General features: G+C 38.2%; 1 protein-coding gene across 5 annotated transcripts in view; it reads left to right on the top strand.

Moving 5' to 3' along the window:
* ANKRD29 (ankyrin repeat domain 29) overlaps window positions 1–13,587 on the top strand; it is a 71,542-nt gene that overhangs the window by 38,168 nt on the left and 19,787 nt on the right. For all 5 annotated transcript variants that reach the window (XM_043979037.1, XM_043979039.1, XM_043979041.1 and 2 more), the window contains exons 4-6: window positions 1,549–1,647; window positions 2,673–2,771; window positions 8,692–8,790. In XM_043979037.1, coding sequence (XP_043834972.1) covers window positions 1,549–1,647; window positions 2,673–2,771; window positions 8,692–8,790 — 297 coding nt within the window. The remainder of the gene's footprint in view (window positions 1–1,548; window positions 1,648–2,672; window positions 2,772–8,691; window positions 8,791–13,587) is intronic.

Below are 13,587 nucleotides of genomic sequence, written 5' to 3'. Positions count from 1 at the left end.
CCAGATTTCTGTCTTGTTCCAATATTAATATTTTGCAATATTAGATCATATAGTTGTTTTGCTGCCTAAGTTGCTGCCATCCCTATATTTGGTGGGTTGTCTAGACACATAGCCTGGTGTGGATACCAAACTAAAAGCTAATGGCCCTAAGGGAGTAGTTGCGTATTGAGAACTTGCAAAAATCTTGGCTGATGGCAGAGTACAGATAGAAGAGCTAAATAAAAGTGATGGCGTGAAGCCCTTTGTTTCAGTAAGAGAAGCAAGCACATTTAGTAGTCTTGTCCCATACTCCCCAAAGTGAGGGCTGCCTTTTTTTCTTTCTACAGGTAGAAAGTAGGAAGTCTCTTTCCCTTTAAATAAGTCGAAAGGAGGAAGAGGCAATGTCTGGTCCTGGAATCAGAGAATCTAAGTACCTCTGATGCTTACCACCTGTTATGACCTTAGACAAGTAACTTAACCTCCTCCCCTTGTGTTACTTTCTTCATCTATAAAATGAAAGAATGTGGAGGTTGGTCTACATAGACTCTGAGGTCTTTCCTGACTCTAGATCTGATCTGCACAGAGCCATCCCTGGAACCAAATGGTACGATTTAGTGATGTGGCATAGATTTTACATAGGAAACACTTTGGCCAACACGGTTCTGCTGCCGAGCCCCACAACTCCTTATTATATCCTCCCCCCTTAAAAGCCAGAGTTCATTCGCATTGATAATTCGTGTCTAAAGAATGCTTTTTCTGAGACACTGCCCGCCTGGATCATTTCCTTCTACCTTTAAGGGATAGAGAAGCACATAAAAGACTTTTTTCCTCTTGGTCTCTGGGGGTATGCTGTTTGCTTTTCCAAAGCTCAAGTAGCAGAATTTAAGTGTATTTGCATAATAAAAAACATTTGTCAGATGCATGCTTATGAGTGTCTCGGAGTTTTTTATTAGCATGCAAAGATTTTGTTTCCAGTCTTTATGCATGCACATTAAAAAAAATATATGGTAAATATGAGTGCTGGAGACGAGATAGTTGTGTATTTCAGCATACTATTGGCAGCATAGAATTCAAAAATAGGTTTCTCTGGCATTTTACCATGTAAAATAAGACGTATCCTGATTCTTATGAATATAGCCTTTCCTTCATTTCTAGGACCAACTGCTTAAATTCTTCCCTAAATTAATGATGTCATTAATGGAATAGAATTTAAATTCCTAAGCCCTGAAAGAATAGAATGGTCTGGGGCAGCTAGGTGGTGCAGTGGATAAAGCACTGGCCCTGGATTCAGGAGTACCTACCTGATCCAGCCTCAGACACTTAACACTTAACTACCTGTGTGACCCTGGGCAAGTCACTTAACCCTCATTGCCCTGACCAAAAAAAAAAAAAAAGAATAGAATGGTTTTCCTGCTTAGCCTACCTAGTGATCCAAAGAACATGTCTACCTCCAAACATGTTCTCTACCTACATTCATAAACTTATCATTTCAAGTTCTTTTTTAAAAAATTACACAAAATGGAACATAATGTCTACTTTTAAAGCAACCTCTTTCTCTCTTCCTCCCAGTCAGGTACAACCGCTCTATTCTTTGCTGCACAACAAGGCCACAATGATGTGGTGAGATTTCTCTTCGAATTCGGAGCTTCCACTGAATTTAGAACTAAAGTAAGAGAGCTTTTTTTTTTCTTTCTATACTATAAGAATATTTCGGTACCAGAGCAGCTATGTGGCCCAATGGATAGAGCACTGACCCTAGAGTCAGGAAGACCTGAATTCTAAATCCAGCCTCTGATGCTTACTAGCTGTGTGACCCTGGGCAAATTGCTTAATCACTCACTAGCTGTGTGACCGTGTGCAAGTTGCTTAATCCTGATTGCCTAAAAAAAATAATAATATTATTTCAGAAATTGTGTTTTCTCTTGATCTAAAATATGAATGTGTTTTTCCCCCTTAAAAGTTTTTTAAGGTAGATGTTTCAGGGCTGCTGCTTGCTCTTGCTCTTGCTCTTGCTCTCTCATCAAGTTTAAGTGACTTGCCCAGTGTCACACAGCTATTAATTATCTGAAGTCATATTTGAACTCACATCCTCCTGACTCCAGGACTGCTACACTATTCATTAAACACCTAGCTGCCCCTTGGTCTCTCTTCTTGAGCTGGATCCTGAAGACCAGAAAGGCATAAAGTACTATCTCTCCCATAGAGTAGTTCCCACAAATTCAAATTCATGGTGACCCTATCCTTTTCTAAGCTCCTGAGGCACTTTAAATGGAGATTTCCTTATATCCTAAGGTGAATTCTAATGTTCAAATCGCAGTATACATGAATCTTACAATGCCAAACAAGTGTATTTTATTCATTGGCATATGCCTTTTGTTTTGTTTTGTTTTAGTTTGGTTTTCTAGCTTAGGAGACAGTGTAGTTTCCCTTCTCATTAAATAAAAGAAAATGTTAAAAGACATTACATTATTTATACAGGCAAAGTGTAGCTCTTCCTCCAAACATACAAAACAATAATAAATAGGTTATCTCATCATGATCAAGAAAAGGTGAAAAAAATAAATGAAAAAATGAAGTGGAAGTGTTTATCTTTTGGGGGATTATTTTCCACAGCTCCTGAGCATGTGAAAACTATGTTTTGCAAAAGTTTGTGCACATAATCTCTAATGCATTTACTTTCTTCCTGTCCCTAGGATGGTGGCACTGCATTGTTGGCTGCTAGTCAATATGGTCACATGCGAGTGGTAGAGACCTTATTAAAGTATGGAGCCAACATTCATGATCAACTTTATGTGAGTTTCTTCCCAATGGACATTAAATGTGCAGTTTTCAGTTCCCTTGCCACACATGAGCTCAACAATATTATCTCAACTGCCAGCAAATGCCTCTTGAAACACACACACACACACACACACACAAATCTACTTTTATCCCATATTTTAATTAACTGTAAGTTTTGAGACTGGGGAATGTTTATACTGTCGAGAGATGAGATATAACTGAATTAGATATAACTTTTTGTTACAGGGAAACAATACTCATCTTGGTTTTGTCATTTTGAATCTATTTACACATATGTCATTTCACTTACCCATAAAATGACAGATCCTACAACTCCATGTGTAATACATCTTCAATCCATGACAACCCATCCAACACAGCATATGGAACTAATGAAGAATGAAATTGAATGTTTTCTTTACATGTCTGTGATATGGGACAGTTCTTTTCAACAAGCATGAAGCATCTACTTTGCCCAAAGCCCTGCAGTGGGGACCCAGAGATGAAAAGTAACAAAAAATTTAAAATGTAAAAAAAAAAAAAAAATCCTGCTTTCAAAGAACTTAAAATCTAATAGACAAGAAGAGTAGCAAAGCTGCTCTCTGGGAGAAAAATAGAGTCGGGGGAAGGGCATGTAAGTGAGGCAAAGGCACAGCCCAAAGTTGCCTTTGAAATGCATCTGCTGCTAGGGCAGACAGCTTTCTGCCGATTGGCAATTAGCACTTTACCCAGGGGCTCTACTCATTGATTAATCATAGTAGCAACCTACAGGGTATATTATAAATATGATCTCATTTTGTAGGTTGTAGCATGAGAAAATTAATAATTCAGTTCTAGTAGTTAGAAAAAGATTCTTCCAACCACAAGAAATAATTATAGGTAGGCTATGTAAATTTTTTTTAATTTCAAAGTGAAAGGGGGCAGCTAGGTGGTGCAGTGGATAAAGCACCGGCCCTGGATTCAGAAGGACCTGAGTTCCAATCTGGTCTCAGACACTTGACGCTTACTAGTTGTGGGACCCTGAGCAAGTCACTTAAGCCTCATTGCCCCCCCCCCCCAAAAGAAAGTATTTTTAAATTAAATTTTAAAATAAAAGTTAACTTATATTTTTGTTTTTTGGGGTTTTGTTTGTTTTTGCGGGGCAATGGGGGGGGGTGTTAAGTGACTTGCCCAGGGCCACACAGCTAGTGTCAAGTGTCTGAAGCCCCATTTGAACTCAGGTTTTCCTGAATCCAGGGACAGTGCTTTATCCACTGCGCCACCTAGCTGCCCCCCAACATATATATATATATATATATATATATATTTGGGTTTGGGTTTGTTTTTTTTGTTTTTTTAGTGAGGCAATTGGGGTTAAGTGACTTGCCCAGGGTCACACAGCTAGTAAGTGTTAAGTGTCTGAGGCCGGATTTGAACCCGTACTCCTGACTCCAGGGCCAGTGCTCTATCCACTGCGCCACCTAGCTGCCCCCAACTTATATTTTTTAAATGAAGTATTTTTTGAAAGTTAAAATGTCCTACAACTACAGAGCAATCAAGTGACTTACCCAGGGTCTCTTGGGGAATGAGTGGAGAAATCAAAACTAACCCTGCAACTGCTGGTTTCAGCTATTTATGCCCTGGGTGTTATATTATCCTGCAGCTAACCCTTTTGACTTTACATTCAGATCTCCTGTATATATGGGAGAAATGTACTAGCTAGATATGAATTTTTTTTCATTGGATTACATTCCACTTGCACCTTGGAACACCTTAAAAATGACAGGCTACTCCACGAATGCGAATGAAATGTGTAAGACTCTGACTTTGGGCCTGAAGATTCTGATGACTCTGCAGCTCCAGTTAGTGGGGGACATTTCAAAGGCAGAGGCTGAATGTGCTGCTTCTTCCCTCTCTCAGGCAAGGCCTATGAACTGTGATTTTGGCATTAGTTTCGCATTAATAATAATAATAATAAGGAAAGCTAGGTGGCGCAGTGGATAAAGCACTATCCCTAGATTCAGGAGGACCTGAGTTCAAATCCAGCCTCAGACACTTGACACGTACTAGCTGTGTGACCCTGGGCAAGTCACTTAACCCTCATTGTCCTGCAATAATAATAATAACAACAACAACAATAATAATAACAACCCTCATTTATATAGCACTTAAGGTTTTGTAAAGCAATTTATATACATCTTCTCATCTGGTTCTCATAATAATATACATACATATATGTATGTGTCCTCCACACAGAGACTTTCCCCATCCTGTTTTCACAATATGGCAAGTCGACATATGAAATTCAATGGGAATTTTTTGGTTTTGTGGCAGAAGCTACAGATGACACAGAAAAAATTTAGAAACTCAGAAATTTATAAAATATGTGTAGTGTTGTGTATTATTAACATATTTTATCTTTTAATACTATAAACTCCCACTATACCTCATACCTCTCTTTTCCACAGTGCTTCATGTATGTTATCTCACTCGGTCTTCATAGTAGCCCATGAGGTAGTTAGTATTTAAGATGAGTCAAGAAGCTCCCTGCCCAGCAGTGACCTCAGCGCTATCCTATCTTCCATTTACTTTATGGTCCTGCCCCTCCTATGACCCTTGGCCAGAAGATCCAGTAAAATCACCAAAAATAGCTTAAGTATAGTGAAAGAAAGGTCATGGATACCCTAGAGTTTCTGTGACCTGAAAGAGCCATTCATGGTAGAAAACAATGGGGTGTGGAAAGCAGTTCTTAGAGAATTCCGGGGGAATTAGCAGCTGTCGGTGGCATGCAAGCTGGTCTGAAGGAAAGCAGAGATCAGCATCTGAAGTTTTTGCTCTCACATGAAGCATCTGTTTTTTCAAAAATCTGTACAAGCTGTTTAATTAATTTTTAAAATTCCACATCAAGTATTGCACAAAATCTGCCAACTCAGCTGACACCCTTTGGAAACACAATAGCATGAGGCACCTGGCTGAGACTTGCAAAGGAGGGTGCTTGGTATTTATTGGTGTACAATAGTGGCTACTTTTCCTAACCTGAGGCATGATCATTAGCCGGATTGGTTTGTCTTTTCCACCATTGAATGCTAGGGTTTTCCAGTGTGGTCTAAAAATAACAAAGCTCACTCCTTTCAGACCTGACTGAAGAAGAGGGAAATAAAGTACCTGCAATCAAGTGAATCATGTTGTCCACTAGATTTATAACACAACGTTTCACCAGCCTCATTCAAAGATTAAAAAAAAACAACCCACAATTATGTACACCCAATTACAATTGATAATGAAATGAAAATATAAACAAGCACATGTTTTGTTTTTGTAGAAAGTATTGCTTAATGGAGTGCATAGGTGGTGGCTGTCTATGGACCAGGCATGCTCCATCCGGAAGGATTATTTCAAAGGCATCACATTTCATCCTTTAGCACCAGGAGTAGGGAGACAAATGGAAAAAATCTAATTAGAATGAAATCTTGCTCCATTCATTAAAGCCCACTAAAATGTATTTGTAACAATATTTAGCCATACCAGATTACAAAAAGCTGAAAAGACTCATCCCACTCCCACTCCCAGCCCCAACCCTTGGACGATTATTATTATTATTATGAAGTAGGGGCGGCTAGGTGATGCAATAGATAGAGCACCAGGCCTGGATGAATGGATGGATGGATGGTTCAAATCTGGCCTCGGACACTTACTAGCTGTGTGACCCTAGGCATGTCACTTAACCCTGTTTGCTTCCATTTCCTCATCTATAAAAAGAGCTGGAAAAGGAAATGGCAAACTGTTCCAGTGTCTTTGCCAAGAAAAACCCAAATGGTGTCATAGAAACATCAGACACAACTGAACAACAACAGGAGTCTAAGAAATAGAGATGATAGGGCTGCTGAGTTCCATGAAATACTTTCTTCACGTTCATCAAAGTTTAATCCTAAAATGCATCATAGTATGGTGAATAGAGAGTTGACCTCAGAGTCAAAAAGACTTGAGCTTAAGTCATGCTTCTGACATATGCTGGTTATGTGATCCTCAACAAGTTATTTAATCTCTTAGTACTCCAGGTGACTTCCTAAAACAGAGGTGACACAATTCTAGGAGACAGCTAGGTGAGTGGCACAGTGGATAAAGCACTGGCCCTGGATTCAGGAAGACCTGAGTTCAAATTCGACCTCAGACACTTGATGCATACTAGCTGTGTGACCTTGGGCAAGTCACTTAACCCTCAATGCCCCACCCAAACACATACACACTCACACATACACACACACACACACACACACAAATCACACACACAATTCTAGTAGGCTAAAGCAAGTTACCCACCTTCAGACAGAGATATAATGGTTTCAGTGTAGACTGGGGTATAAATTGTTTTTGTGGGGTTTATGTGGTCATTTGTTTTGCTTGACTATTGTTAAGGGCTAAAATTCTAGCTAAACTGTCTAAACTATTTAATGAGTGGTCACCAATAAATTATAAGCTTTAGCAAGAGTTAGACTTTTAAACATTTATTAAGGAGAATAAGAATTTGATAAAGAGAGAAGAAAGGCCTAGATTCCTATCTATTAAAGGGAGAGCACATTTCTAGCTCCGCTCTCCACCAGAGTCCTCAGGAAAGAGAGTGAGACCGAGCGCCAGTCTCTTCCTTCTTCCTCCCACTAGCCCGCGTCACTTCCTGACGCCAAAGAAAAGACTCCTGGTCTTGCCCTCAAAGACCTTCACTTCATGGGCAGAACTCTTCTACAGTAAGTCTCCAGAAGGTGGCATCATTCCAATCGTTACACTATGCATTTTGCATTGAGCTTTATTTTCCTTGCTTTCTCAATAGGGAGGGGAAAAACAGATAGACAAAAGAGAATATAAACATGAAAATAAAATAAAATGGAGTTTTTGGTTTTTAAATTATTTTCTTTTTAATTTATGGAACAAAACAAGCATATCCATAGCATAGTATGATTTTTTTTTAAAAAAGATGATTGTACATGAAACTGCAAATCTATTATGTGCAACTTGCTATTCCTTTTATTTATTTGTAAGGGACATCTAACTTCTTTGTTTTTTAAAATAATAATATACATTTTTATTTAAAGTTTTGAGTTCCAAATTCTATCCCTCCTTCCCTCCTTCCCTTCCCCCTCCCTGAGGTGGCAAGCAATCAGATATAGGTTATACATGTGCAATTATGTAAAACATATCATATTAGTCATTTGGTATAAGAAAACTTGAATAAAAGAAAAAATGAAAGAAAGTGAAAAACTGCATGCCTCAGTCTCTGTTCAGTCAATATCAGCTCTTTCTTTGGAGGTGAATAGTATGCTTCATCATTAGTCTTTTGGAATTGTCCTGGATCATTGCATTGCTGAGAATAGTCAAGTCATTCAGTTCTTCATAAAACAATATTGTTGTCAGGGGCGGCTAGATGATGCAATGGATAAAGCACTGGCCCTGAATTCAGGAGTACCTGAGTTCAAATCATGCCTCAGACACTTGACACTTATTAGCTGTGTGACCCTGGGCAAGTCACTTAACCCTCATTGCCCCGCAAATAGATAGATAGATAGATAACCTGACCTAAAACAATATTGTTGTCACTGTATAAAATGCTCTCCTGAAAATGGAATTTTAAAAACACAATATGGGGGGGGGGCAGCTAGATGGCACAGTGGATAAAGCACTGACCTTGGATTCAGAAGGACCTGAGTTCAAATCGGGCTTCAGACACTTGACACTTACTAGCTGTGTGACCCTGGGCAAGTCACTTAACCCTCATTGCTCTGCCCCCCAAAAAAGTATATAGGTGGGAAAGGATACAGAGTTGCATTAGTAGAAATACTGTTTTAAACAAACAAAATCCTTTTAAAATCTGCTTATTTTTGTTCATTTCCCCCAAATCTAGTTTCTTTTAAAATACATTTGAATGGCATTTTATTTCCTTCTCAATTTGGTGTTTCTCAGGATGGAGCCACTGCACTCTTCCTTGCAGCCCAAGGAGGTTACTTGGATGTGATTCGATTACTGCTATCTTCTGGAGCAAAAGTCAACCAACCAAGGCAGGTAATGTTCATCCCTAGTTCTTGAATTGGCCACATTCATTCAGCAGCATTGTCAGGCTGCCCAGGGCAGTGCTGGGGGACCACATGCCTAAGAGAGCTAGTCAACCTTCTGTTTTTAAGAGTTCAGGTTAATGGTTGACTCTGCCTTTGCTTGCCCTGTTTGCTTTGTGCTGACCACATGCCTTCTGAAATCCAGCTAACTCCACAATTCAATATTTTTAAATAGCTCAGGTGTTTGATGTCTAAAGGTGGAGTGCATACTCTGTCACCTCCTGTTCAAATAAATGGCCACAGCTCTGAGGTAATGTTAGCCCATGGACTTGAATAAACAAAAGCCGATTCAGACAGCCTTCACCCAGCCCAACCCTTCAGCTATAAGCCCTTTTACTGACCCCAGAGCTTGTTTTAAGGCCCTAAAGCTCACCCCGCTTTCTCTTTCAAGGATCTTCAGACATGAAAAGGTAGAGCAAATGATTAAGAGGAAACTGAGGCATCAGCTCACACTCATTCAATTGGCAAAAATAATGAACAGCAATGAAAGGCAGTGCTAAAGTGTTGTAAGCTAAGAGACTCATTCGTTCTTTGCTGGTAGAATTATAAATTAGTAAAATTCTTTGGGAAAGCAATATTGAACAAAGGAGTATTACATAGAAGTTATAAGAAAATAGTCATGCCCATTGACTCCTTCAACTTCCATCATTAGGAATAAATCTCAGTGTTATTAAAAAAAAAGGGGGGGTGGGGGTCTTCAAAGATTTTTATAGCAGCATTTAAAATTGCCAAAACAAGCAAACCTGAAAACAATCTGAACATTCAAGAATAGGAATATGGCTAAATAAATTGTAAGACATGAATGCAATTGAGATGAACAATTATGAGAAATAAAAATAAGTAAGGAACTTAATGAAGTAGTGCAAAGTCTAAGAAGCAAAACCATAAGGATATAACCCACACTAATTACAATGGAATAAAAGGAAAAGTCAAGAGACACAGTGGAGACTTAAAGGGAGTGACTGAAAAGTTGTAACATTTTATACACTAAAATTCCTTTATTTAAATGAAAATGGGGGCAGCTAGGTGGCTGTGGATAAAGTACTGGCTCTGGATTCAGGAGGACCTGAGTTCAAATCCAGCCTCAGGCACTTGACACTAGCTGTGTGACCCTGGGCAAGTCACTTAAACTCCATTACCCAGAAAAAAAATTAATAAATAGATAGGTAAATGGATGGATGGATGGATGGATGAATGAATAGGTAGATAAATAAATAAATTGATTAATGAATAAATGTAAATGGTTACATAGCAAGTTTAATTGAACATATTGATATTTGATTAAGTTTGCTATAAATCTTTTCTTTAAAAAAAGGGAATTGGGGGCAGCTAGGTGGCGCAGTAGATAAAGCACTGGCCTTGGATTCAGGAGGACCTGAGTTCAAATCCAGCCTCAGACACTTGCCACTTAACTAGCTGTGTGACCCTGGGCAAGTCACTTAACCCCCCTCATTGCCCTGCAAAAACAAAAACAAAAAGGGAATTGAATGGAGATAGGTGTAAGAAAGGATTTAGGCCTTCTACATCAGGGTTTCTTAACCTTTTTTGTGTCGTGGACCCCCTTGGCAATATGGTGAAGTCTATGGATCTCTTCCCCAAATAATGTTTTTATAATATATAAAATTGTTTTAAAATAAACTACATAGCATTACAAAGGAAACCAATTATAATCAAATAAGGTTATCAAAATGTTTTAAATCCATATACTCCAAATTAACAAACCCTGTTCTAAATGATAGAGGAGAGACAGAGAGAAAGACCAATGGATTTTGAATCAGAGGACAAGAGTTTAAATCTCAGCTCTCCTACTTAATCCTTACTATCCCTGTGGCCTCAAGCAATTTATTTAACTTTGTTAGGTCTCAGTTTCTTCATCTGTAAAATAAGGGAGATTGAACTAGAATCTAGTGCCATTTATTTGACACAGTGGTACAAAGTACCCAACAACCTGTAGGCTACAAGCTCCCTACAACACTTCCAAATAAAGACCTGAACTGGATTGAAATGTAATTGGGGGGGGGGGGGCACAGCTAGGTGGCACAGTGGATAAATCACCGGCTTTGGATTCAGGAGGATCTAAGTTCAAATCTGACCTCAAACACTTGACACTTACTAGCTGAGTGACCCTGGGCAAGTCACTTAACCCTCATTGCCCTGCAAAAAAAAAAAAAAGAAAAGAAAAAAGAAAGAAAAGAAAAGAAATGTAATTGGAAAATGTTTAGCAAAATAAATAAAAATACAATACAATATAGATAATCTTATATTGTGGTTTTCTAAGTCAATAGGCAACACTCAGGGATTTCTTTCTATTTGAGTTTGGCACCACTAGGCTGGATGATCTAAGGTCTCTTCTGAATCTAAATCCTATGTTTCTATGAAATGAATAGTATTTGAACACCTAGAAAGCGAAGTGGTGATTCCCATCAGAGATTTACTAGGACTAAATCAGGCAGATTAACATAATTTTGCTTTTTGATAATGTTCCTAGACCGGTAGATGAAGAAAATACAGCACATATAATTGTATCTAGATTTTTTAAAGTTATTTGACAGTCTCTCATGCTATGCTTATGGAGAAGATGAAGTTAGATTGGATAATAGTATAATTATTTGGATTCAGAACTGGTTCAACAATCCTACCCAAAGAATGTTGAAATGGAAAATATCTAGTGTCCCACTAGAACTCTTCATCACTGGCCTTCTTCTATTCAATATTTGTTAATCAATGACTTAGATCAAGAGACTAATAACATACTTACTTGCTGTTGTCACAACGAAGATAGGTAATTCATTGGACAACAGAATAAAAATTCAGAATGTTCTCAAGAAGATGAACTAATGGGCCCCAGCTAAAAGTAATGAATTTAAGAGCAATAAATATAAAATTGTTCTAGGTCCAAGGATGGGAAGCTCGTTTATGACTGGAAAGATCAGGAAAAGCTTGGGGGAGTAAGTGACATTTGAACTGGATCTTGAAAAGTGGGTAGAATTTCAATAGACATATCTTGTGGGCACAGCAGCAGTCACATTGGAGGCAAAGAGAACAGCATGTCTAAAGAAAAGGAGATAGCAAATCTTATGATCTGTATGAGACCCTGAAGAGCCTAGATAATAACAGGATAATAAAATGGAAGTCAGTAATATTTGATGTAACTGTGGCCCTTAAAAAAACAAAACTTGATTTCATGCAGTAGCTTAGATCTAAAAAGAAAAGCCAGTTCTTGGCAAAATTATGAAATAGATGAAGTTTGATTTTGAAATATTTTTGCCCACCCTTTCAGAACCCTTTTGACTTCCTCTGTCAGTTCTCAGTGACTTCATTCTATTTGCCCAAGATCTCCCACTGGGGCATCTTTCATCCCCTAAATTACTCACCTACTGCCCCCTATCAAAATTACTTGTCCTGTGTCCTGTACCTTTAGGTTCCTGTCCTAAAACTATGAGTCACTGGGTGGTAGTGAGTTCACCAGGTTAACTAATCCCTACCAATATTTTAGCTAGCTAATGTGATATACTATCCCTCCCAAACAACAAAACATCTTGCAACAGGTAAAATTCATCCAGAATTAATTAAACAAATAAATCAAAAAGTCTGATGGGCTTCTGAAATAAATAATTAAATGACACCCCATTTCTCCATCTAATTTAATAAAACACTATGCTGTTAGACCCATCAGCTTTCAAATATTTCTCTTGGGATTTAGACCAGTGACAAGTTGTCTTTGTCCCCAAGGTAAACAGTTTGGCAGAGTAGATAGAACACTGGACTTGAAGTCAGAAAGACCTAAGTTCAAATCCAGCCTTAGATATTTCCAAGATGTGGGACTCTGGGGAAGTCATTTAATCTCTCTTGGCCTCAGTGTTCTCATCTATAAAATGGGCATAATAATCACACCTACCTCACAGGACTGTTGTGACCTTCAAATGAGATGATAGACATAAAACCCTTTGCAAATTTTAAAGTTCTATATAAATTTTAATTATTTTATTGTTTATTATTATTGAATATTTATTATTCAATATTATTGAATTATTTATTAATTATTTTATTGTTTATTATTATTGAATTACTGATTTTGTTTTGATATTTGTTTTATTAATTATTTTTATTATTTTGATATTTATCATTAAATTTTATTTTTATTGTTTTTTATTATTATTAAGAATTCTAAGATCCTGCAGTGGTCCTAACTACAAGCCCCCCTTCCACAAAGGACAGTAGAAAGGAAAGGGGTTGGGTGTGTGAGCTGGTTGGTAACAATGGTTTAGAGGCAGGCTTGGGGTTCTGTGAGTACTCATCTTTCTCTGTGACTTTGCCTAGAAGGATCCAAAGGGGCAAGATTTCTTTTCCATAGGATTAGACTAGTGGTATCTGCTATGCTAGCAAAACCCTCGTTCTGGTACAAATCCCTTCTTGTCATTAAGAGGAAGCATATTGTCATAGACAAAGCCCCAGACCAGGAATTGGAGAACCTGAGTCCTAGACTTTGCCCTGCCAATAACAAGTTGTGTAACCTTGGACAGATCCCTGAGTAAACTAGACCTCATTCTCCTCATCTACAAAATATAGGGATACCTAAGCTGTCTACTTGCCACGGCTGTGGCAAATGAGATCGAGTATGTGAAGATGTTTATATAGAGCTATATAAACAGACAGTGTTTTTAATTGTGTTAATACGGGGGTGGGGGCTGTCTTGTTTCCTATGGCCTGAGGGAGCTCAGGTTTTTTGTAGCAACTTTAAAAAGTC

This window comes from Dromiciops gliroides, chromosome 1 (genome assembly GCF_019393635.1).
Source record: "Dromiciops gliroides isolate mDroGli1 chromosome 1, mDroGli1.pri, whole genome shotgun sequence".
NCBI classification, from domain to species: domain Eukaryota; kingdom Metazoa; phylum Chordata; class Mammalia; order Microbiotheria; family Microbiotheriidae; genus Dromiciops; species Dromiciops gliroides.
This window is presented reverse-complemented; position numbering and strand designations above follow the sequence as displayed.